At 42.6% G+C, this 26,302-nt stretch overlaps 1 protein-coding gene across 4 annotated transcripts in view; it reads left to right on the top strand.

Annotated features, from left to right (window-relative positions):
- ctnna2 (catenin (cadherin-associated protein), alpha 2) overlaps positions 1 to 26,302 on the top strand; it is a 732,381-nt gene that overhangs the window by 700,509 nt on the left and 5,570 nt on the right. For all 4 annotated transcript variants that reach the window (XM_056279507.1, XM_056279505.1, XM_056279506.1 and 1 more), the window contains 4 exons: positions 2,627 to 2,778; positions 6,897 to 7,010; positions 14,312 to 14,493; positions 15,512 to 15,617. In XM_056279507.1, coding sequence (XP_056135482.1) covers positions 2,627 to 2,778; positions 6,897 to 7,010; positions 14,312 to 14,493; positions 15,512 to 15,617 — 554 coding nt within the window. The remainder of the gene's footprint in view (positions 1 to 2,626; positions 2,779 to 6,896; positions 7,011 to 14,311; positions 14,494 to 15,511; positions 15,618 to 26,302) is intronic.

Genomic DNA, 26,302 nt, shown 5'->3' with positions numbered 1-26,302 from the left:
AAATTGGTCGACCCCAGGGATTGGGTCCTCCGGCACAGCAATATTGTGTATGCTGTTAAGTGCCTGGAGGATTGTCATGACTTGTACATCAGTGAAACTAAACAGGCACTGGCCAAGAGCATGGCACAAGTCAAGTCAGTTTTATTTATATAGCCCAATATCGCAGGCCAGGACTCTGCAGTCTACACCCATCTACAGGCCAGTGGCCACTCTTTCAAGGATGAGGATGTGCACATCCTTGATAGGAAGGAATGCTGGTTTGAACAGGGAGTTAAAAAGGCCATCTATGTTAAGAGGGAATGACCATCCCTGAAGCGTGGAGGGGGGGTAAGAGTACATCTGTCGCCATCTTACCAATACAATTTAATTTAGCAGACACTTTTATTCAAAGCAATGCATACATGTGAGAGTTAATACAACACAATCTAGTCAGGAGGCGACAATGCAAGTAAGTGCCAAAAAAACTAGGTTCCAGTCCGATAGGACATAGGTGTCAACAGGCAGTGCACAAAGGCAATGCATAGGGTGTATAGAAGTGAAGCGAATCTTCCTTTTTTAGATATTAATACCATCAGGTGTGGAAGTGTTCGAGAAAGAACTGTGTCTTTAGGTTCTTCTTAAAGATGGAGAGGGACTTAGCGGATCGAATTGAGTTTGGTAACATGTTCCACCGACAGGAAACTACAGAAGAGAAGAGTCTAGCTCGTGACTTAGGGCCCTGTTGTGGCGGAAGTGCCAGGTGTCTCTCATTAGCAGGGTGTAGTGAACGGGTCTGAGTGTAGACCTGAATGAGGGAGTTCAGCTAGGCGGAAGCCGTTTTAGTTGCTGTTTTGTAAGCAAGCATTAATATTTTGAATTTGATGCAGGCAGCTACTGGAAGCCAGTGGAGGGATATGAACAGTCAGGTGACATGTACTGTTTTGGGTTGGTTGAAGACCAGACGCACCGCCACATTCTGGATCATTTGCAGAGGTTTGAAAGTGCATGCAGGAAGACCCGCCAGTAAGGAGTTGTAGTAGTAAATGTGTGATGTTACAGGAGTTGTGCTGCATGCTCTGACAGGTAGGGTATAATTTTCCTGATGTTGTACTGGACAAATCCTGTGATGGCCTGGTGGCCTGGTGGCCTGTCCAGGGTGTCTCCCCGCCTGCTGCCCAATGACTGCTGGAATAGGCTCCAGCATCCCCGTGACCCTGAGAGCAGGATAAGTGGTTCAGCTAATGGATGGATGGATGTACTGGGCAATTCGGCATGACTGAGCAATTGAGGCCACGTGAACCTTAAAGGTTAGTTGGTCATCCATCATGACACCCAGGTTTCGGACTGACTTTGTGGGCATGAGTTGGGTTGATCCGAGTTGGATATTCGTCTGTTGTTGTAAGGATGCACTGGATGGAATGACAAGGACCTCAGTCTTAGGTAGGTGAAGCTGAAGGTGGTGTTCTTTCATCCATGCAGAGATATCAGCAAGACATGATGATATCTGTGCCGAGATTGTGAGGTCATATGGCGGGAATGATAGGAAGAGCTGGGTATCATCAGCATGGCAATGGTATGAGAAACCATGGGAGCAGATGATTGCACCAAGTGAGGTGGTGTATATTGAGAAGAGAAGGCGACTGAGCACTGACCCTTGAGCTACCCCTGTGGGTATAATGCTGTGATTGCAAACATTCCCAAATCCTCTGTGAATAGTACACATGGCCATTGTAACTCTAGTTAATGGTCAAGCCTATTTTCATATGAAACCAATCATTATTTTTGATCATTATGCAACTGTATTGTTTATAAGGGCGGGGATACCTGCGGTCAGTTTAGACTGAAGAGGTCACTTAGATGAGTGATGAAACGTTTCTCTCAATAAACATTGTGTCCAGATGAAATGATTCAACTTTGTTTGATTTTCTTACCTGGATTATTGAGCATGCATCAAGGCAGCTGTAAATAATGACTCATAAATGAGTAATAGGACACTTACAATCACTTACAACACACTTAACATTAGCAGATGGCTTAGAACTATTAATAACCTTCTTATAATGATGTTGGTCTTGAGTTGGTCCCCGGGTGCTGCACGGCGGCTGCCCACTGCTCCTAGCTACACATCTAGGTTGGGTTAAATACAGAGCATAATTTCCTTATGGGGATCAAATAGTATCTCAAAATCAAAATAATCTTTTGATAATTGCTAATAATAGCAGCGCAAGAAATACACAAGAAAATCCAAAAACAAAATTAAATAAGAATTTAGCTCTGATATTTCTGAACCTGAATGTTAAATTTAGGCACAAAGTCATAAATGGTCATGGTTGGAGGGAATATTTTGGTGTAGCCAGTCTAGTCTGGTAAATGCTGTTAAATTTGGATATAAAAAGAAGAAGGCCCCAGATACAATAGTCCAACCTATGTTGATAAGGTAATTATTTATATTACTGAACTGTCTGCTACTATGAACAAGTGTGTTGTAAGAGTTCATAAGTACACTCATTTTTCAGTCACTGTTTGTATCTACTCAACATAAAGTGGGATAGTTTTGTTGATTTATTTTTACTAGATATTATACAAAGACATTGTATGAATCCTGCTCCAATGCTTTTCCTTCCTCATTCATCGTCTCTCCCCACAGTTATGCCCCGTTTTGCAGAGCAAGTGGAGGTTGCCATCGAGGCCCTGAGTACAAACCCCCCACAGCCCTTTGAAGAAAATGAGTTCATCGATGCGTCCCGTTTGGTCTACGATGGTGTTCGTGACATCAGGAAAGCTGTTCTCATGATACGGGTATGTCTATTGTCTCACCTTGGGGGAATGGGGGGATGCATGTATTTAAATGTCTTGAAATGTTTTAAATGTTGCTCCCTCCGGCCATAAAGGAAATACTTTTTTTTTTGGGTTGTGCAAGTAACAGTAACAGTGATGGTTACTCTCTGTGTGTTTTCTCAAATGGCATGACATTTCCCAACATGCTGTCATAAAAGCATAAGGTAATGATGTCATGGCAGTGGCTTCCACCACGTACTGTTTCTACTGTGCTGTTCAGTATTTACAATTTTCACCCGAGCTGGCCCTCCTCTCTTCAACATGTTAATTCATTTATTCAACCTTATGCAGGCTGGAAAGCTTCCCGGTCCAGCCTTTGGGGGGGGGGGGGGGGTCTAATTATGGAAAATAATTTGATGTTGGTAAATAATGTAAAACAGGCAGCTTTGAACTGCATTGGACCAACTGGTCCCATAATCCCCTCCAAGTTCAGTTAGTCTCTGATGCGACAACTTGGAGGATCCCCGCTTCCACACTGTGTGACTTCATAATACAGACCCTTTGAGCATCCGTTGTGCTGAGGATAATAGTTATTTGTGTATACATTTCCATGTGCCTGCATACTTTTTTCTTTTACATAAATTGGAATATTGGTCCTTCAAATTTGAAGGCCGGGACCTTATGCTCGTTCACTGGATTAGGAAAGCAATTCCTCAGTGTTTGAGAGTCTTGAATAGTGTAGAGTTTTAATAAAAGTTTGTGAAAAGCTGTTTTCCCTCAGACAGCCATGCACATATTCTTATACACACACACACACACACACACACACACACACACACACACACACACACACACACACACACACACACACACACACACATTTACACAGATGTATGCAGACTGTTGGTGAGCAGTGGCTGGATTTAACAGTAAATGGTGCAAATGTATATAATAGAAAGAGTAAATTAAATTAGAGATTTGAATATAACAAACATTCATGTCCATTCTCACTGCTAACAAAGCTAGTCTGATCTTTAATTGGCAAAGGAATAATAAAGTAAAACAGCACAACGCTAATGCTCACCACATAAAAAAGTTTGTTTTTTTGAGACGTTATAAAGGGTTATTGATTCATCTGATCCCACTGGATTTGCAAAATTCAGAGATCTTGTCTTTCTTCTATTTCTTTCTGACAAGTAAAAAAAAAAAACTAAAGGAAAAAATGTAAAGTAAATAAATGTAATATAAAGTAAATTGTACTTGCTTTTTTTTTAAAGATTGTCATTTTGAACCATTATATGAACAAAGATTAAAAGTTAACATTCAGAGTCACAGAAAGTTGAATCAGTTCATTTGAACACAACATTTATTGGGAGAGAAATGTTTATCACTCATCTAAGTGACCTCTTCGGGTGGGGGGCTACGAGTACATCTGTCGCCATCTTACAATGCTGTGATATCAACCAAATCCTCTGTAAATAGTACACAGTGCGATTGAAACTCTAGTTAATGGTGACAAGAAATTTGCATATGAAACTGGTTGTTGGTTTCAGTCATTACGCCACTGTATTGTTTATAAGGGTGGGGATACCTGCAGTCAGTTTAGACTGAAGAGGTCACTTATAGATGAGTGATGAAACGTATCTGTCAATAAACGTTGTGTCCAGATGAACTGGTTCACCTTTCTGTGATTTTCTCACCTGGATTATTGAGCATGCATCAAGACATTAACGTTCAAAGGTCCTAACTTTCTAAAGTAAAGAGCAAAGGTTAAGGCTGTCTCATGGGGGCAAAATGTGCAAATGTACATACAAGAAGAAGACAAAGGAAATTGGCATTGTGAAGTTTTTGCCTCATGTAAATTGTTACTCATAACAAAATGCTGCCCTCCCTCTCCTTTTGTCTTTTTCATAAATGAAGTTCTCTGCTTTTCGCAGATGATGTTGTTTTGTTGGCTTCATCAGAACGCAACCTCCAGCGTACACTAGGGCGGTTTGCAGCTGAGTGTGAAATGGTTGGGATGAGTCAGCACCTCCAAGTCTGAGGCCATGGTTCTCTACCGGAAAATGGTGGATTGCTCCCTCCGGGTTGGGGATGAGTTGTTGCCTCAAGTGAAGGAGTTCAAGTATCTCGGGGTCTTGTTCACGAGTGAGGGTAGGATGGAGCGGGAGATTGACAGGCGGACTGGTGCAGCATCAGCAGTAATGCAGATGTTGTACCGGACCGTTGTAGTGAAGAGGGAGCTGAGCTGGAAGACAATGCTCTCAGTTTATCAGTCAATCTTCATTCCAGCCCTCACCTATGGTCATGAGCTTTGGGTAGTGACTGAAAGGGTGAGATTGCAGATACAAGTGGCTGAAATGAGTTTCCTGTGTAGGGTGTCTGGGCTCAGCCTTAGAGATAGGGTGAGGAGCTCGGACATCCGGAGGGAGCTTGGAGTAGAGCTGCTGCTCCTTCGCATTGAAAGGAGCCAGTTGAGGTGGTTCGGGCATCTGATTAGGATGCCTCCTGAGCGCCTTCCTTTGGAGGTTTACCAGGCACGGCCAACTGGGAGGAGACCCCGGGGTAGACCCAGAACTCGCTGGAGGGACTACATGTCCAGTCTGGCCTGGGAACACCTTGGAATCCCCCAGGAGGAGCTGGAGGGCGTTGCTGGGGAGAAGGACGTCTGGAGTGCCCTACTTAGCTTGCTGCCACCGCGACCCGACCCCGGAGAAGCAGCTGATGATGAATTGAAAAAAAAAAGTTCTCTTAAGTTCATTCTGTCATTAAAGTGTGAAAAAAACATTGTTAGAGAAATCCATTAAATATTACTCAAAAATTCTTCACTAGGGAGTTTCACCATAGCAATCTGTTAAGCCTCTTCAAGCCAAGGGTTTGCAAAGAACGAGACCACTTAACATCATTTGTTATTGGTGTTGAATTCATTAATTAATACACCATCAACCAGAAAATGTGGACCTAATCGAGTTAAAAAGATAATAACCTTCATTCACATGACTGTCCATGGCACATCATAGCCCATCACTGTGTTTTGGCTTCTGTAATGAAACACATCGACATTGGTCGGTGGTTTCTTTTCTCCTCTCAGCTTTCTTTCTGTCCTCATTAGCTCAAAGATGTAAGATGTGTGCTGGTAATTGGACAAACGGATGCCCAAGTTCATCCCTGAACCCTGTCTCATCAAACTGTGCCACCTCTGTTTTGTCTCATGTGACAGAGGATCTGAGTTGGTTTTGGGAGTGCAACCATCTCAAAACCTTTGGCTGCCTTCGCCCTTCTTACATCACACATTTGATCCCATTGTTGAGGAAACTTACTGCCACTTATGTGCATGTACATATACCCCATTCAAAATCAGCAATGGAAGAGACTTTAAATGTTCTTGCAAAATGGTGGAAACTTTAAATGTTCTTGCAAAATGGCTGAAATATTAAGATTGAAATCTAGCTGTTTTACCCATCACAAGATATGTTGAGGCAGAAGTTGAAACTACAAGCAAGGCTTTACGGTAAACAAGGATGCAGTGGATCTTTCTGTTGCCGATTCAACATTTTGGCTTGGCATAATGAGGCATGAAGGCAGAGAAATGTATCCTTTTTTCCATCTAATCCGTCAGCCATGTATTTTTCTCTCATCTTTCCATCCATCTGGGTCTCTAATCTCATTGCTCTCTCTCTCTCTCTCTCTCTCTCTCTCTCTCTCTCCCCCCCCATTTGGTGTTAGAAAGGGGTGCTGTGTTCAGCCATAGAGTATGAGCTGATTTTTGCTGCAGAGCTTGGATAAAAGGGGTCTTACTTGTTTTTTTATGTTTGGAGTTGTTGCTGAATGATTATTTTTGGGATTGTTAAAAGATGCATGTTAAGTGTTTGTTTGTAATTTGACAAATACTGTTTATATTGTTAAAAAGATATCAAGTCTGTTTTTTTGTTGTTAAATAAAGACTTGTTTTAAAAATCCAATTCTCTCTCTCTCTCTCTCTCTCTCTGTCTCTCTCTCTCTCTGTCTCTCTCTCTCTCTCTCTCTCTCTCTCTCTCTCTCTCTCTCTCTCTCTCTCTCTCTCTCTCTCTCTCTCTCTCTCTCTCTCTCTCTCTCTCTCTCACACACACACACACACACACACACACACACACACACAGACACCAGAAGAGCTGGAGGATGATTCTGACTTTGAGCAGGAGGACTATGATGCTCGCAGCAGGACCAGTGTCCAGACTGAAGATGACCAGCTCATTGCTGGTCAGAGCGCCAGGGTGAGTCAACAGTTGTTTCCTAAGTGCACAGTTTAGTAAGGTTACTTGGCTCAAACAATTGAAAGAAAAAAATCCAATGCATTTCTAAATCTGTCTAGTTTACGTAAAGCAAACTAATAAATATGTAGCCTGACTATCATACAGTTAATCTTGGTTTGTTGTTATAGATCCAATTCGAGTCATCTAAAGTACATTTTGAACTGCCAATCCCCACTCTCATGCTTACCCAAAAAAATCCTGGGCCATTCTTGAAAAGAATGATCCCATTGGCACCACGTACTCACCATGAAAGTTCATTTCAGTGACGGTAACAAGTGGATTTTTTTATGACCGTTGTTCAGGGATGGAAGGTGTAAAATTAGAATCACAAACAAAGAAGTAATTACTAAGTCCCCCTCAGATGGCAGAGGGAATACAGAATGCAATACAGTGCAGTATGAAGGCCTAAACTGCTGTCATTGGGGCTCTGTGCTTTGTGCACATTAGTGATTTTTCACTTGGGCCCAGCTTAAAGAACATTAAGAGGGTATCAGTGCTTGGTACCCTCCAGCAACACAGAAGCTCTGGCGGTGTGAACCATGTTGAATAGATTGCGGCTGGCAGGAGTGTGGTGTGGCCCTGTTCCTCCCCCTTTGTGGCCTGCTGTATAGGCCCCTTCACAGCTTGCACACAGAGGGGGATATTGACGCGGAAAGAGGAAGAATGAAATGAAACAAAGACTTTAACTAGTCGGCATTGAATGCATGCAAAATTGCTGCTCCAACTCCCAAATGACAGGAAAAGTGAAAAGAGCAATCTAGGTACCTAGGGGCATGGCTGGAGGGCAAGCCTGTTTCAACACTAGTGAGATCGTTTTTCTTCATAAAAGATGCCTCAACTGCCTCCTGTCGTTTTCCCTTTCACTTGTATCTTTTGTTGCAGCATTTAAATACCTTGTTGGAGTTAGAGTCGACATTTCTTATTCATTTTAAAATGCTTTATCATCTCAGTTAGTGTTTCTAAAATGCCAGAGCTTACTTTCAAGTTAATTTTCACACATAGCAACAGTCATAAATCCAGTCGGCAGTACTGATACACTTCTTTTTTTTTTTGAAGAGAATGGAGGGCATTTCGGGTTGCACATGTTTATTTTGTGACACAGTATTCCCATTGAAAGAGGACATGCGGCATCATAGCACTATTGTTACTGAGTCCAACAAAGTAATGACTTGGTGAATTTACGTCCCCTAGACTTGGGTCATGTGCCCAACACAGACTTGATTCAGAATGTTTCCTGTATTTTTGTACTATTTTGCTATGGAAAGGTGGTGCTTTACAGCACTCTCGACCCAGTGTAGGGACCTGACCTTGTTTTAGAGTCTAGCGCCGTTAGCACGACACCTCTTTCTAAAGTTGAAACTATTTAAACTTTTACTTAAGTGCACAGTTCATTAAAATAACTCTAGATCCACCAACTGATAAGGACGAAAGAAGGACAGGACCAGAGTAGAAAAGAAAGCTATAAGTGTATTTAGTCAAAAAAGAGAGGACAGACAAAAATATGTGAATGAAAGTGAGGCAATGAGTCATACTAATAACAAAAAACCTATAGTAATTTGACGTTTTTTTGTGTATTATGACAGTATGAATAAAGAGAAAGTGATCAATATAGTTATTTTGTCTTTAAACTTACCGTATTGCGTAGTAGCAGCTATTGAGCTTCCCCTCCCAGCACTTATAAGCTGGTTTTGACACTGCACACACTAACGTTGTTTCTTTACAAGAGGTCTCTGGATGACACGCATCCTTATTCCAAATGTGCCCTTTTGGCATGAAGCTCATGAGGGTGTATTTCACTAAGGAGTTGTAGGCAGCTCATAGTTGGAGGAAAAATGTTATGATCCATTTGGGGGGGGGGGGGTCACAGGCAAATAAACACTGAGTTGTTCATTTTTATGTTGTATTTGAATTTGCTGAACATTTTTCGTAGTTTTTTTTCGTAGTTTTTGTACATTGTTGTTTCCTTCTCAAGCCTAACTGAGCTCATTTTAACTGTAGAAGCCCTGCTTTTTTATTTTTTTTGTCCCTGCCCTTTCTTAAAGATAGGCTAGGTAATCACAAGTATGTGAGTACATGAGTAGGTGAGTTGCTTTCCAAGTCCATGAGTTGCATTACATCTGATAACTTTCACGTTTGATCGACCGTTGTTACTCCTACCTACAATAACATTGTCAAGTATAAGGTACACACATTGATCGATCCAACATTAGCATCATTAATCTGATTTCTAGCCTCAGGCAAACATGCATCCATAAACCAAACCAAGTGTTGGGTACATAGTAACTCTTCCAGGAAAACTGTTTGGTCATCAGCATTTCGTTTGCCAGAGTGAATAGTGCTGAGAGTGTTCTCTCCCAGTTAGCTCCCCTGCTGGGTACCATTGCAGGGCCATCTGAGCTTAGACACACCAGCTCAGTCACACAATGGCACTTCAGAGCGCCACACTGTAAACTGTCCTTTTTGGCTCTTTCTGTACATTGAGTGGGCAGCAATTCTTTAGAGCAGTTTGACAGCTCAGTGTGTCCTGTTGTCAAAAACTGTCACATGCAGGTGGGACTGAGTGCTTCTGGTGTCCACACTCACATAATGTGTATAGAAAAATGGATGCACACAAAGAATGCACAATGGTAGTCATCAAAACTTTTATATGACCATCAAATCAATCATCTGCTCATTAGCATTAGCACACATTATTATAGCTCATGCGTACTGTACATGGGGTGCAGGGACAAAGCATTGAATCCAATTTAATGATATTTCCTTTTCTACTTGTTACACCGCCATAGATTATACAGTTACACATGCAGAAGTCAAAGAGCACACATAAAAAAATGTGTTTTCTAGTTAACCATCGTTGAGCTGCCCTTACCAAGTCTGTTTTGTTAGGATAAAGGCGCTGTCCTCTCCCGGTCACGGCCAAGTACAGACTGATGCTCTGTGTTTGTATTCAAACAGACAAGGAAAAATGTAATCCACTCCCTCCATAGGAGCTGACATGAGCACACTGAGGTTTACAGCCATGATCCTTCCATAGTATGAGGGGCGAGGATATCACACACAGGCCACGGGTATAATGCATCCCGCTTTATCTATCTTTCTCTCTCTCTCTCTCTCTCTCTTTTTCCTCTCTCTCTACTTGTCTCTCTTTGTGACTCTCTCTCACTCTGTGGAGGGAGAAATCAAATCCAGGGCTGTCCCAAGAGCCTTTGTTCCCAGAGCTTTGCCTTGAGCACCGCTCCGCTTGTCAGTTCTATTATCCCTATGCAAAAGCTAAGTTATTTGAAGCAAACATGCATAATAAAGCGGACGCAAAACACACAAGGGAATGCATGTGCATAGTCTTTGTATTTATTTTAGTGCATACACACAGTCGCACACTCTCCCCACAAACACACCACAGATCATGCACAGAGAACCAACCACAAAGCTACCCCACCCCACACTTTTAACATGGCGATTTGATAATACTGTTGATAGGTCATCCATAAAATTGAACTCTTGAGTGTCTGGGCAGTTTATTTCAAATGAAACAAATTAAAACCATTTCAAGATGCTGCTCTCTGTGAAGAGAAACCCGGAGAACGTTCTAATCCCTGCAGACGCAGCCGAGTCGCAGAGTGTATTGGCACGGCACTCCCTTGGACGGATTTGCCAGTGTGTTAAGCTCCCAAGGCCCGCTCCTTGTTGTTATCAGTAAAGTAGGGGAAGGGATTTGGGGATAAGTGAATTCTGGAGGAGGGGAAGGGGCTTCACCTAGTGCCTTCTCGCTCCCCTGATGTCCCAATTGGCTCATGTGTTTACCCCTGTACCATGGCTTCCTGTAGTGTCTACAACTTCTGTCCGTCTGTCTCTGTCTCTTTCTCTCACACACTCTTTCTTTCGCTCCCACTCTCCCCCTGTTCACTGTGCTCAATTTCCCGACTGAATTGGAGCAGCAGCTGAATCCTTCACATTCTCTCCCCGCAGTCCTAATTTTAGAAAGATAATGTGAATCCAAATTGTTGAGTTTCGGGAACGATTTTCCTGCCTACAGCTACATAAAAGAACAATTGTTTTGGTCTAATGCGTCTTAGACGCACGACGTAAATCGAGGCATTTTTTTCCACACTTTTTTAAATAGCCAAACCTACTGCTACTTGAGCACTGTCCATGTTCAGTCTTCAGCTCACCTGTTGTAAAGGAAACGGTGAGAGTCATCTTTGACTCTACCATGCATGCCACAAAGGCAAGAACACCAATCTGATAGCTCGCCACCAGTCAGTATAAGGTGTTTTTTATTTTGTTTTCCATTCTGTAACTACTACTATATTCATATTAGGAATGTCTGTTTTAGCCAGAACATATTTCCATTTCTGTTTTCATTGCACCTAAAGAATTGCAATGATGAGAAAAATGGGAGGTGACAACCTCTGTAACCTGTAACACTGAGGGCGGTCTGACAGGATGCAGAAGGGGAGCAAGCTGAGCTAACTGCTAGCCTATGCAGACTAGCAGTTCCAACAGTCATCCTGGCTGGTGTTCGTTCTATTGGACCGTGATTTTTTTTTTTATTTGGATACATGTGTTAGTTTGGATACATGTGTTCTTGTAGTTCTTGGATGTGTTTTTGTCTTTGTGTTGCACTGCTGTGGGGAAAATATGTCATGTCATTTGATTTCATGTACACAAGTACATGAAATGAAATGACAAAGTGTTCCTGATCCCTGATTCCTGTGAGTGGCGGTTAGGTTAATGACCTCATTAGGGAGACGACACTGTCCATTGATATTAGTTGTGATTAGTTACTTAAACTAATGACAACTTAAACTTGGTTAAAGTGTAATGTCCATCTACCTCAGGCATGTATGCAAATAACCTGCTAACATCTATTTCAGCATTTCTGATTTATTCTCTTCACCAGTGCACTTTATCACCTCTTATTTCACCTGTATAGTCAATACTTGCGTATATAGCTGAAGATTGGTGTGTTGTTATTCTATGTGAAGTGCACTGAGAGAGCCACGGAACCGGAGTCAAATTCCATGTATGTGCAAACCTACATGGCCAATAAACATTATTCTGATTCTGATGTAAGACATGGTTTCAGCCCATCTCCACCCAGTACATACATTGTGGGGTGTGGGGTACTATGAGTTAGGATCTAAAAACACATTGAACACCATGGTCAATCTGCGATACTTCTTTTGAGTATTGCATTCGACCAATAAACAGTGTTCACCTCTAGCTCCATATAATGGATTTGGTAAACATCATTTGGTAGCACCTCCTGATGTCATACTAAATTCAAGTTCCTATTTGAGATTCATCTGACAGGCGCTGTAAACACTTTCTGAATCAGTGGGCACAGGATGGAATGATACGAAGCATCAGGGGGAAGGGGGCCTTATAGTCATTAGTAAGTGAATATTCATGTCTTAGCAGTTTGGTGATGAGAAGCGAGGATATGCTTTAACTATCTTCTGGTTGAGGGGTCAGTGATAACTTGCTGCTGAAATAGAGAAGGGGCCTTGTCTTGCATGAATGCAGTTACCCACAATGATGATGTCACACTCATCATTGTCCCTCTTGATTATAATCTATAGTATAGGGTATCAAAGGAGGTTGAATCAGTTCATCTGGATACAATATTTATTGACAGGTATGTTTCATCACTCACATCAGTGGAGTGATGAAATGTATTTGGTAGTAAACATTGTTGAGCATGCATCAAGACATAGTATAGGATAGCTTTACTATATGTTTTGCTACATATTCCATTAATGTGTTATCATCAGACCATGCCTGCAAGGTTACACTGAATAAGTATCGCTGAAAATATCAGGATGTTTTGATTGTTGGTTCCCATACAAGCTTGGTACAATATTAATTCATATCAACATTGTGTAAATTAGTACAGTGTTCACTAACTTAATTAGATTTGGTGCTACAACGTTGTTTATGTTCCCTGGTACTAAACAGCAGAGGAAGTTGACGCTTGGCTCTGAGGGAGTTGGTTTCACTTGTTTGTTTGTGTTGTTCAGCATTCCTCGAGCAAATTCCCCACAAAAGAGGGAGAACGATCTGACCCGCGGACACATCTGGTGGACTGTAATGAGAAATTTGTATCAGGTGGCACCACATATGGCTATGCCCATCTTCTTTCTACCTGTTGAAGTAATTTCAATTTTCTTGTTTTCCCCTCTGACCCACTTCTATTCATGTCTTTCTAAGAATCTCCATGGGACTGTTCAGTTATGATTTACCTACAAAGATGATGGAACAAGATGGCATGCTTTTACTCTTAGCTTTACTGTCAGAAACAGAGAAGGACTAGACAGATTAGTGAATTAGTGAAGACAAAATGGGATTATATCACTAAGAAATCAACAACAGCTGAGGTTTGGAGGTTAAAAAAACAAAAACAAAACAATGGCAGCCATCTGCTGAAATTAATATGTTGTTTTTCTTTTTATGCTACTTGCTTTTTCTGTCTAACCAGAGTCAATAGCATCGACCTAATGGAAAATAGGTTACTTCTCCCTCCATCTCACCTTTCTGACATGTTGAACAAATGCATTATTCATTTCCTCGTCTAACAGTGAGGTAATTATGCATTTATCTCCCAAATAATACTGTGTTCCACCTATGCTTGTGACCTTGCCTTAAGATTTATGCCATTTTGGCCCTACCCCAATGGCCACTGAGAGAGCAAATGTATTCTTTGAGCAAAAAATGAAGCCAAAAATGGATTTGCTTCTTATAAGAAGTCAAGGGGTTTGAAAAGGTCCAGTCATTAATTGCTCAGCTTGGAACTGTATTTTGAAGTGTTTCAGAAGGGCAAAGGCTTTTAAAATTCCATACTTAATATTTAATTTTTGTAGGGAAGATTACAAAGTAGACGGGACAGAATTGTTTTATTTTTTACAAATGGCACGGCAACTGTCCATTTGATGGGTGATTGTAAGTCTTTGCCAAAGTTCGAGTTTTCATCTTTGTATTTTTGCACTCCTTTTTTTGTCTCTCCCACTAAACTCCCTGCCTTCTCCTCCATCCCAATTACCCATTCCTTCATTTCCCTGTCACCCACTCTCTCCTCAACCTCATTTCCCTCCCTTACCAATTTTCTTTCCTCTGCTGACATTTTTCTCTTTCCCTTTTTATGTCCAGTCCATCTACTTTCCCAAGTTTCTCTTTTCAAATTTACTCGTCCCTTACCAACCTCCTCTTCCTCCTGCTCCTCTTCCTTTCACTGATAAAAATCCTTTCTTCCAATTCACCTGCAGGCCATCATGGCCCAGCTTCCCCAGGAGGAGAAGGCCAAGATCGCTGAGCAGGTGGAGAGCTTCAGGCAGGAGAAATGCAAACTGGATGCCGAGGTAGCCAAGTGGGATGACAATGGAAATGACATCATCGTGCTGGCTAAGCAGATGTGCATGATCATGATGGAGATGACAGATTTCACCAGGTAAATTTGAGAGGGCCATCCAGCTTATAGCCACTCAGCTAACAGTAGAAGCTGCTGTGATACTGCTGCAACTTGAAATCTGGGAATGGGAAGTTAGCCAGTTGCACCCTTGGTTAAGGCCACAAAGAATTGATCTTCACCAGCATAATTTGGCTAGAGGAGCCTTTAAATAAACTGTCTTCATTTGCATTAGACTCAACAGTGTTCTTGTGATCCAGGAACAAAATGATTGATCTGCTGGTGTGTACAGACTTGTTGCTTGTGTTTGCTGAAAGCCATTGGCTTTCCTCTCAGTTTTCTCCATCTGTGCTGTACATATCTGGGCTCGCCCCATGCCTATTTGACTTCTCATTCCAGTGCATGTAATAATCTAGCCCACTATTAAATGGCAAAGAGGAAAACAAAGGAATATGCAGAACTGATGTGATGAGTGATTATGGTTGTGATGTTATGACTTTGTTGCTCCAGTGTGGCGATGGCCCTACTGGCAAAAACAGGCAATGGCAAGTTAAAAGGCGGTTTCCTCCAGAGCACTAGTTTAAAAATAAAATGTTACACACTGGCAATCACACATATGTCTACTTTGGCCATATTTACAATCATCACACTAGAATATTAGATAAACTAGGGCACAGTAAAGACAATTAGTACTCTAACTTTATTCCACTTATTTTTTTCACTTACCATAATCCACCTTGTTATTATAATCTTTTTTATTTGTATCTTAAATTCTTTTTTTTCCTCCTGAAATAATTCTTCCCCCATCAGCCCTGATTTGTTTATAACAACTTTTGGTTACACACTTGGCTTGAGATGTAAAAAGTACGCTAAATATATACTTTTATTTGTAATTTTTCTGTTTATTGAGGAAAGGTAGAACAAAAGTTAATCATTTCATTCTGATTATTCATCCAGCTATCTCTTTCACTCCCTGCCTGACACTCATTCATAATTTCTCTCTCCCCTCCTTCTCTTTCCTTTCCTTTTTTCTTGCTCTCGGCTCCTTGTGTTTTGCCAGAGGCAAAGGCCCACTGAAGAACTCCTCAGATGTCATCAACGCAGCAAAGAAAATCGCTGAGGCTGGTTCTAGAATGGACAAGTTGGCCCGCGCTGTAGCAGATCAGGTAAAATCCAATGTGTTTGTTTCTTTCTATGATGTTTGTTTTTTGGTTTTTTTGGGTTTGTTTTTTTGGGGGGGGGTTTACCCCCCTTTTTCCAAACACCCCACACTTCTGAACCATCACGGTCACTGCTCCACCCCCTCTGCCGATCCGGGGAGGGCTGCAGACTACCACATGCCTCCTCCGATACATGTGGAGTCACCAGCCGCTTCTTTTCACCCAACAGTGAGGAGTTTGGCCAGGGGGACATAGCACGTGGGAGGATCACGCTATTCCCCCCGGTTCTCCCTCCCCCTTGAATAGGCGTCCTGACCGACCAGAGGAAGTGCTAGTGCAGCGACCTGGACACATATCCACATGCAGCTTCCCAACCGCAGACACAGCGAGTTGTGTCTGTAGTGATGCCCGACCAAGCCGGAGGTAACACGGATTTGAACCGGCAATCCCCGTGTTGGTAGGCAACGGAATACACCGCTACGCTACCTGGATGCACCGAGATTTAACATTTGACTGTCTCTTTGGAAGTAGCCTGAGTCTGTTTTTAACTATGTTTGTTTAAATGATTGTTACAAAGTTTTGAGTCAGAAGTCACCATGGTCCGTGCGAGGCCAGTGGCCAAGTCTTTAAAGTAGGCACTGATGGACCCATCTGGAACGGTATGCTGTCTTTGCTGCATAGCTATCCCTCCCAATGGGGCAAACACAAAGAGTGGAAGAGACCAGAACCAAGTTGTGTCTATAATGTAATTAGCTCCCAACCGAGGTGTTGCATTCATTATCAGATGAGTACCTCTCTAAAACATGCTGACAGACCAATTTTGATATCAATCAGTGCTATCCCGGAGGAAGTAGCAGACGAAAGGAGGGTGGGTGTGCGTGTGCGCATGCATGTGTGTGATGTGTTCACTTGTTTGTGTGTGTGTGTGTGTGTGTGTGTGTGTGTGTGTGTGTGTATTTTCATGTATTTAGAGGCATTCCAGAATGCCACCAGCATGAGAGGTACACAATGTTCTTTATTCATTTCATCTGTCTCTAATAAGCAGTGAGAATCAACCTCATGTAAAAGGCCTACTGATTTATTATGGCTGCCTGATGTCATTGTAAGTGCAACCACTGTTACCTAGCCAATCCCTGGAACAATTATGCTTGGATTGAAAACCACAGGAGCCTCCTGTCATAATTTCTGCATAATAACCAAATTGCTTTTCAAAAGCCCTGTAAGTAGCTTATAGATGCCGGATCTATGGCATGTAGATAAATGCATTTTGCGTTTGTTGGAGACCAAACTTACGAGTAATTATATCCTGCAACTGAGGTACAATTGCAGCTTTTTAAAATGACAGGCGATTTCGGCTCCTAGGCTAGAGGGAACACAAAGCTTGAGTTGGTATGTGATTTTACAGAAATATTCAAGATTACATTTTGATGAGGGAAAAATGTATTTATCCAGTGGTATGCCATCTTGCTATAGTTTCTGTTGCTGCAGACTCCTTTGTTAAGTCCAGCAAAAGGAATTTACTGGATTTTGATTTTGAAAGAATTTTTTTTTAATGATTCTTGGTGTGAGATACATAGTGTTAAAAAATTAGCCACTTCAAAACCCTTCCTCTTATTGAGTTCAACAACAATAATTTCATAATTTTAAAATATCATACTCAGTATAATTACTGTATTTGAGCCACAGTTAAATAGTGTGCCTATGCTTTAAGAGTAAAATATTCAAACTTCCCAAAGCAGATATGGCATTAAAAGTTCAGTTCTGTAGTGATTGGATAATGCATTAGGAATACTAACTAGAAATCGAGTAATAAAAAGGGATTTGATTTACACACAACCATAATGTTTACATGTTTGAAAGTGGGTCTATTTTTGTGTCAGGCCATGTTTCTTAGTGACGGAAAGAAAGAAGAAGAATCACTAGTTTTTGACTCTGTGTGTTTGTGTGTGTGTGTGTGTGTGTGTGTGTGTGTGTGTGTGTGTGTGTGTGTGTGTGTGTGTGTGTGTGTGTGTGTGTGTGTGTGTATTCTTGTTCAGTTTTATTTTCGAGGACCAAACTGAGTTTTTAACCATTAAGAGTGAGTACATTTCTGCAAAGTGAGGATATTTTGTCATCTCTCACTTTTCAATCATCTATTTTGTTAAAATTAGGATTTGGATAAGATTACAGTTAGTGTGAGGGTAAAGTCAGACATTTAGTCCTGATGATTAAGGTTAGGGTTATAGCCAGGGAATGAATGTAGTCAATGAGGAGCCTCGCAAGTATAGAAAAGTGTGTGTGTGTGTGTGTGTGTGTGTGTGTGTGTGTGTGTGTGTGTGTGTGTGTGTTCATTTCTTGTGATGCAGAGTGATGGGCAGCCTTTATAAGGGTTTACTTTAGGCGGGAATGAATATGCCATAAGGCATAATATCACTAGCAGAACCTCTAGTCAGAATAAACAGCTGCCATAATGAAAGGAGCAGGTGGCTTGCCATTTTTAATTTGCCATTTAACTGGTTCGTAGACCATTGTATGCTAAATATTCACAGGCGTCTGTTATCTCTTTAGGATACATTGGAGCTGTGTTTAGAAAAAAACAGATGAGTCTATGGATTTTTTTTTTAGTTTCCAAAATATTTCATCATTACTCTTTATTTTGTAAAAGTATTTTCATGTGAGCCATTTCAGGCATCTGTTCATACAACCAGCAAATGGAGGAGTGTATAAAATTTTCAAAACCTTGTGTGCTTTTATAATGCTTTTATCGACCTCTTCAAAGACATACAAAACAAATCACTACCGTTCATTATTTCCCCCCCCTCCATAATGAAGAAGACACGCATTTTGCATTCACACATTGCCGCTGATAACATGTAGCTAGCAAGGCCACCGATGCATGACGGTAGGAATAAAGACAGGTCCCTTAAGTAACGAAGCTTGTCGCTGTGACTGCATGACAGCCCTGTTGCTGAGCACATGTGAAGCAGGTGGGTGTTCTATTGTGGAACTATGTGGGTGTTTGGGTGGGGGTTGGGGGGTGACACTCTTTTATACCTGCCATAGACACTGGACAACCCCTCAAGAATCAATTTCACCCTGCTGAGGTCTGTCCTCTACTCTATTTCTACTCTATTTCCCCTGCTCTATTTCCTCTACTCTATTTGCACTACTATATTCCCCGTACTGTTTCCCCTACTCTGTTTCCCTTACTCTATTTCCCCTGCTCTATTTCCCTCACACTATTTCCTCTATTTCCACTACTGTTTCCCCTACTCTGTTTCCCCTACTGTCTTTCCCCTACTGTTTCCCCTACTCAATTTCCCCTGCTCCGTTTCCACTACTCTATTTCCCCTACTCTGTTTCCCTTACTCTATTTCCCCTACTCTATTTCCACTACTGTGTTTCTCCTACTCTGTTTCCCCTACTCTATTTCCCTCACTTTATTTCCCCTACGGTTTCCCCTACTCTATTTCCCTCACTCTATTTCCCCTACTCAATTTCCACTACTCTATTTCCCTCACACTATTTCCTCTACTCTGTTTCCCCTACTCCAGTTTCACTGCTGCTTAACATTTTGATGAGCTGGAGTGGAGAGATGTACTATTATTGAAAAGCTGCCCTTGAGGAAGACATTGGGCATTTTGAAAAGAACATTCTCCCACTTTTCCCCCCCTTCTTTTTTCTTTCTTTCTTTCTCAAATGTGTTCTTTTCCGAAGTGCGAGAGAGAAATCAACATCGGATTCATGATTTGCTCTTGCCCTAGTTTGCTCTTAGGTGTGTGTGTTGTCTCGAACTGTGCTTGTTTGTAATGTGCATACGCAATCCACCACACAATTAACATATACTGAACAAAAATATGAACGCAACACTTTCGTTTTTGCTCCAATTTTTCATGAACTGAAATCAAAGATCTAAGACTTTTTCCTATGTACACAAAAGGCCCATTTCTCTCAAATTTCATTCACAAATTTGTTTAAATCTGTGTTAGTGAGCACTTCTCCTTTGCCGAGATAATCCATCCACCTGACAGGTGTGGCATACCAGGATGCTGATTAGACAGCATGATTGTTGCACACGTGTGCTTAGGCTGCTCACAATAAAAGGCCACTCTAAAATGTGCAGTTTTATCTTGAAAAGAGACATTTATTAGGCACTGTACTATGGATTTCACAGCTATGCGGGGCGGTCAGAAAACCAGTCCGTATCTGGTGTGACCACCATTTGCCTCACGGAGTGCAACACATCTCCTTCACATAGAGTTGACCAGGTTGTTGATTGTGGCCGATGGAATGCTGGTCCACTCCTCTTCAATGGCTGTGCAAAGTTGCTGGATATTGGCAGGAACTGCAACACGATGTCATATACGCCGATCCAGAGCATCCCTAACATGCTCAACCGATGACATGTCTGGTGAGTATGCAGGCCGTGCAAAAACTGGGATGTTTTCAGCTTCCAGGAATTGTGTACAGATCCTTGCAACATGGGGCTGTGTATTGTCATACTGCAACATGAGGTGATGGTGGTGGATGAATGGCACAACAATGGGCCTCAGGATCTCGTCACGGTATCTCTGTGCATTCAAAATGCTATCAATAAAATGCACCTGTGTTTGTTGTCCATAGCATATGCCTGCCCATACCATAACCCCACTGCCACTATGAGCCACTCTATTCACAATGTTGACATCAGCAAACCGCTCACCCACATGATGCCATACATGCTGTCTGCCATCTGCCCGGTACAGTGAAAACCGGGATTCATCCGTGAAGAGAACACTTCTCCAAAGTGCCAGACGCCATCGAAGGTGAGCATTTGCCCACTCAAGTCAGTTACGATGATGAACTGCAGTCCGGTCAAGACCTCAGTGAGGATGTCGAGCATGCAGATGAGCTTCCCTGAGATGGTTTCTGATAGTTTGTGCAGAAATTCTTTGGTTATGCAAACCAATTGTTGCATCAGCTGTCCGGGTGGCTGCTCTCAGATGATCTTGCAGGTGAAGATGCCGGATGTGGAGGTCCTGGGCTGGCGTGGTTACACATGGTCTGCGGTTGTGAGGCCAGTTGGATGTACTGCCAAATTCTCAGAAATGACGTTGGAGACAGCTTATGGTAGAAAAATTAACATTAAATTCATGGGCAACAGCTCTGGTGGACATTCCTGCAGTCAGCATGCCAATTGCGCGCTCCCTCAAAACTTGTGACATCTGTGGCATTGTGCTGTGTGATAAAACTGCACATTTTAGAGTGGCCTTTTATTGTGAGCAGCCTAAGACACACCTGTGCAATAATCATGCTGTCAAATCAGCATCTTGATATGCCACACCTGTGAGGTGGATGGATTATCTCGGCAAAGGAGAAGTGCTCACTAACACAGATTTAAACAAATTTGTGAACAAAATTTGAGAGAAATAGGCCTTTAGTGTGCATAGGAAAAAGTCTTAGATCTTTGATTTCAGCTCATGAAAAATTGGAGCAAAAACAAAAGTGTTGCGTTTTATATTTTTGTTCGGTGTAGTTGAAAACTGAAAAAGATCATGTAAAGAAAGCTGTTTTTTAAAAAAATATATATTATTATTCCTTATAGTGATAATGGAGGCAGACAGGAAATGGGGAGAACGGGAGAGGGGTAAAACATGCAACAGAGGTTGCTGGCTGGATTTGAACCGGCGATGGTTGTGATATGCTGCCATTTGGTATGCGCTCTAACCATTCGGCTATAGAGGAGCCCCAGGACAGCTGATTTTAAGTGTCACATGCAAAGGGGGGGGGGTGGATAACAATTTGAAGGAATCTGAACATCCAATCGAACCTTATGTGTGCCCCATAAATAAAATTGATTGATTGATTGATTGATTGATTTATTCTTTATCTACACATATGAAAAATTAAAAATAGATACAATGTATGATTGGAAAGAGAATGTGAAGCAGAATTGCCTAAAAACCCTCAAGGGGCTTGAAAACTGGCATTCTCCAGGCAGCACACTACAGGAAACAATTACAGCAATGCAGTATGCACAACTTGTATGTATCTATCAATAATTCCAGATATAGCAAAAGACAGAGACACAGTTAAGCACAGCACCCAACAAAATGCATCCCATAAACACCCATGTTACACAAGTGCAATGAATCAGTCATAGTCACAAGACACACACACATTAAGAAAACTCATACGTGATACATGCAAGTATACACAAACACTGTCATTAACAGACTAAGAACATACACTCGTGATATGGCTTAGAGTTTTCATAAGACAAGAAAGACAAAGGAGAAAAATCTATAAGTTTGCCCCTATAAGATCATATAATATTAATAATGCAAGTTCAGAAATGGAAGGGCTGCCAACTGACAAAAAGGTCTTAAGACCATCTGATGAAATATTAAGCCTCACCAGTTGAGGGGTTTCACACCAGACCAGACATGCACTGTGCTCACAGGGTGTTTCACAGATAAAGTCCAATAATACTCGTGTTGCATTTTGGTTCGCAAAAATCGATGCATCAAAACTTTTTCATGAATGACTACTCATAACACAATTTTTTTTCAATGAATTCTGATTTTTCCCTTTTTCTCCCAATTTATTGGCCAATCAATCCCCATTCTAGTAGTTCAAACACTCACCCTCGTACTGTATGTGTTCGCCAACTGCATCTCTCCGGCCAGCAGTCTCGAAGGAGACGCCTCGCCACTTCCGTGACAAGGCGAATCCAGACCGAACCACTGCTTTTTCCGACACACACAGAGACGCATTCATGTGACGAACACAAGCTGACTATTCCCCCCCTCCCAAAGACAGCATTGCCAGTTGTTGCTGCGTCATCGAATCTGGCCATAGTCTGATCTGACAAGACCGAGGTGCGAACCCCGGTCCCCAGTGGGCAACTTCATCGACACAAAGCCAATGCCCAGACCGCTACACCACCGCGGACCCCTTACTCATAACACAATTGAAGAGGCAAGTAAAGCTAATATCCATTTGTCCTACTTTATGAATCAGAATTTTTTGAGCACAGCTGTTATATTCACTGGATTGAAAATATGCTACCAGGTATTAATTTTCTTCCAAGTGAACACAATTTTTTTGCCATATAATTTGGTAGATGCAGGGACCCCCAAAATCATTCATTCAGTCATTCATCTTCAGCCGCTTATCTGGGGTAGGGTCCTGGTGGCAGCAAGCTAAGTAGGGCACTCAAGATGTCCCTCTCCCCAGCAACGCCCTCTAGCTCCTCCTGGGGGATCCCAAGGCGTTCCCAGGCCAGATTGGACATGTAGTCCCTCCAGCGAGTTCTGGGTCTACCCTGGGGTCTCCTCCCAGTTGGCCGTGCCCGGTAAACCTCCAAAGGAAGGCGCCCAGGAGGCATCCTTATCAGATGCCCGAACCACCTCAACTGGATCCTTTTGACACAAAGGAGCAGCGGCTCTACTCCGAGCGCCCTCCGGATGTCCGAGCTCCTCACCCTATCTCTAGGGCAGAGCCCAGACACCCTTCGGAGGAAACTAATTTCAGCCGCTTGTATCTGCAATCTCACCCTTTCGGTCACAAAGCTCATGACCATAGGTGAGGGTTGGAACGAAGATTGACTGGTAAATTGAGAACTTTGCCTTGCAGCTCAGCTCCCTCTTCACCACCATGGTCTTGTGCAATGTCCGCATTACTACTGATGCTGCACCAATCTGCCTGTCAATCTCCCGCTCCATCCTACCCTCACTCGTGAACAAGACCCCAAGATACTTGAACTCCTTCGCTTGAGGCAACCACTCATCCCCAACCCAGAGGGAGCAATCCACCATTTTCTGGTAGAGAACCATGGCCTCAGACTTTGAGGTTCTGACTCTCATCCCAGCCATTTCACACTCAGCTGCAGACCGTCCCAGTGCATGCTGGAGGTCGCATTCTGATGAAGCCAACAAAACCACATCATCTGCAAAGAGCAGAGATGCAATTCTGAGGTTCCCAAAACGGACACACTCCTCACCTTGGCTGTGCCTTGAGATCCTGTCCATGAATATCACAAACAGAATCGGAGACAAGGGGCAACCTTGGCAGAGTCCGACATCCACTGAGAACATGTTTGACTTTGTGCCAAGAATGTGAACAGAGCTCTCACTTTGGTTATACAATGACTGGATGGCTTGTAGTAACTGTCCCGGTACCCCATACTCCCACTGTACCCCCCACATGGTGCCACGGGGTACACAGTCATAAGCCTTCTCCAAGTCCACAAAACACATGTAGACTGGCTGGTCAAACTACCATGCCCCCCTCAGCACTTCCGCAAGGGTAAAGAGTCGGTCCGTTGTTCCACAGCCAGGACAGAATCCATATTGTTCCTCCTGGATCCAAAGTTCGACAATCAGTCGGAGCCTCCTTTCCAGCATCCCCAAAATCAGATGTTCTTTAATTTTTTCCTCCTCTTTCTTGATGTCGTCTTCCCCTCTTGTTTATTGGTTGTGCAGTATCACATCGCAGCACTTGGCTCCAAAAGTTCAACCCAGCTGCATGCCCAAGTCCACTAGGCCAGGCTTCAAATATATATATATATATATATATATATATATGTGTGTGTGTGTGTGTGTGTGTGTGTGTGTGGGCAAAGGCTCTTCCAAGAATTTACAAAACAGAGGGATTTCATCAATGTCAAAAATGTTATTTCTGTGTCAATGGGAAAATATATAATTTCAAAATGCATCCTAAAGAATTCAACATAATTATGTAATTTAAATATGTAAATCATACATAGCCATATATATATACACTCACCGGCCACTTTATTAGGCACACCTGTCCAACTGCTCGTTAACGCAAATTTCTAATCAGCCAATCACATGGCAGCAACTCAATGCATTTAGGCATGTAGACATGGTCAAGACGATCTGCTGCAGTTCAAACCGAGCATCAGAATGGGGAAGAAAGGTGATTTAAGTGACTTTGAACGTGGCATGGTTGTTGGTGCCAGACGGGCTGGTCTGAGTATTTTAGAAACTGCTGATCTACTGGGATTTTCACGCACAACCATCTCTAGGGTTTACAGAGAATGGTCCGAAAAAGAGAAAATATCCAGTGAGCGGCAGTTCTGTGGGCCAAAATGCCTTGTTGATGCCAGAGGTCAGAGGAGAATGGCCAGACTGGCTCGAGCTGATAGAAAGGCAACAGTAACTCAAATAACCACTCATTACAACCGAGGTATGCAGAAGAGCATCTCTGAACGCACAACACGTCGAACCTTGAGGCAGATGGGCTACAGCAGCAGAAGACCACACCGGGTGCCACTCCTGTCAGCTAAGAACAGGAAACTGAGGCTACAATTAGCACAGGCTCACCAAAATTGGACAATAGAAGATTGGAAAAACGTTGCCTGGTCTGATGAGTCTCGATTTCTGCTGCGACATTCGGATGTAGGGTCAGAATTTGGCGTCAACAACATGAAAGCATGGATCCATCCTGCCTTGTATCAACGTTTCAGGCTGGTGGTGGTGGTGTAATGGTGTGGGGGATATTTTCTTGGCACACTTTGGGCCCCTTAGTACCAATTGAGCATCGTGTCAACGCCACAGCCTACCTGAGTATTGTTGCTGACCATGTCCATCCCTTTATGACCAGTGTTCCCATCTTCTGATGGCTACTTCCAGCAGGATAACGCGCCATGTCATAAAGCTCGAATCATCTCAGACTGGTTTCTTGAACATGACAATGAGTTCACTGTACTCAAATGGCTTCCACAGTCACCAGATCTCAATCCAATAGAGCACCTTTGGGATGTGGTGGACCGGGACATTCGCATCATGGATGTGCAGCCGACAAATCTGCGGCAACTGCGTGATGCTATCATGTCAATATGGACCAAACTCTCTGAGGAATGTTTCCAGTACCTTGTTGAATCTATGCCACGAAGGATTAAGGCAGTTCTGAAGGCAAAAGGGGGTCCAACCCGGTATTAGCAAGGTGTACCTAATAAAGTGGCCAGTGAGTGTATATAGTTCATAGGCGGCATGGTGGCGCAGTGGTTAGTGTGGTCACCTCACAGCAAGAAGGTCCTGGCTTCGAGCCCCGGGGTAGTACAAACTTGGGGGTCATCCTAAGTCGTCCTCTGTGGAGTTTGCATGTTCTCCCCATGTCTGCATGGGTTTCCTCCGGGTGCTCCTGTTTCCTGCCACAGTCCAAAGACATGTAGGTCAGGTGAATCGGCCATACTAAATTGTCCCTAGATGTGAATGTGTGTGTGCGTGTGCATGTGTGTGTGTCGGCCCTGTGATGGCCTGGCAGCCTGTCCAGGGTGTCTCCCCACCTACTGCTCAATGACTGCTGGGATAGGCTGGGCATCCCCGCGACCCTGAGAGCAGGATAAGTGGTTTGGATGGATGGATGGATTGATGTATTGTTCATGTTTTTGAATATTTAAACTAGTCTTTCCAAACGTTCAGTCTTCTAAAAACCTAGTTGACCATTATGACTGTTGTGCATATGTGCATTCAACAGATTTCCCCCATTCTTGAATATTGATTTTACCAATGAACGAATCCAAAATAACAGAAAATCATTGACTACCGCAAGATTATTTGAATAGTTGGTATGCATATATTACAAACAAATCTATGTATACAAACAATTGTTGCATGAAAAGTGAGGGATATTGTTTCGTGGAAATGGCACAATACATGCCCCATGGCAAGAAAGATGTTTGAATTCAGGCAGCTCAAAAAGCA

This window comes from Lampris incognitus, chromosome 5, assembly GCF_029633865.1.
Source record: "Lampris incognitus isolate fLamInc1 chromosome 5, fLamInc1.hap2, whole genome shotgun sequence".
NCBI lineage: Eukaryota > Metazoa > Chordata > Actinopteri > Lampriformes > Lampridae > Lampris > Lampris incognitus.
The sequence above is the reverse complement of the archived record's forward strand: the minus strand, read 5'-3'. Positions and strand labels throughout refer to the sequence as shown.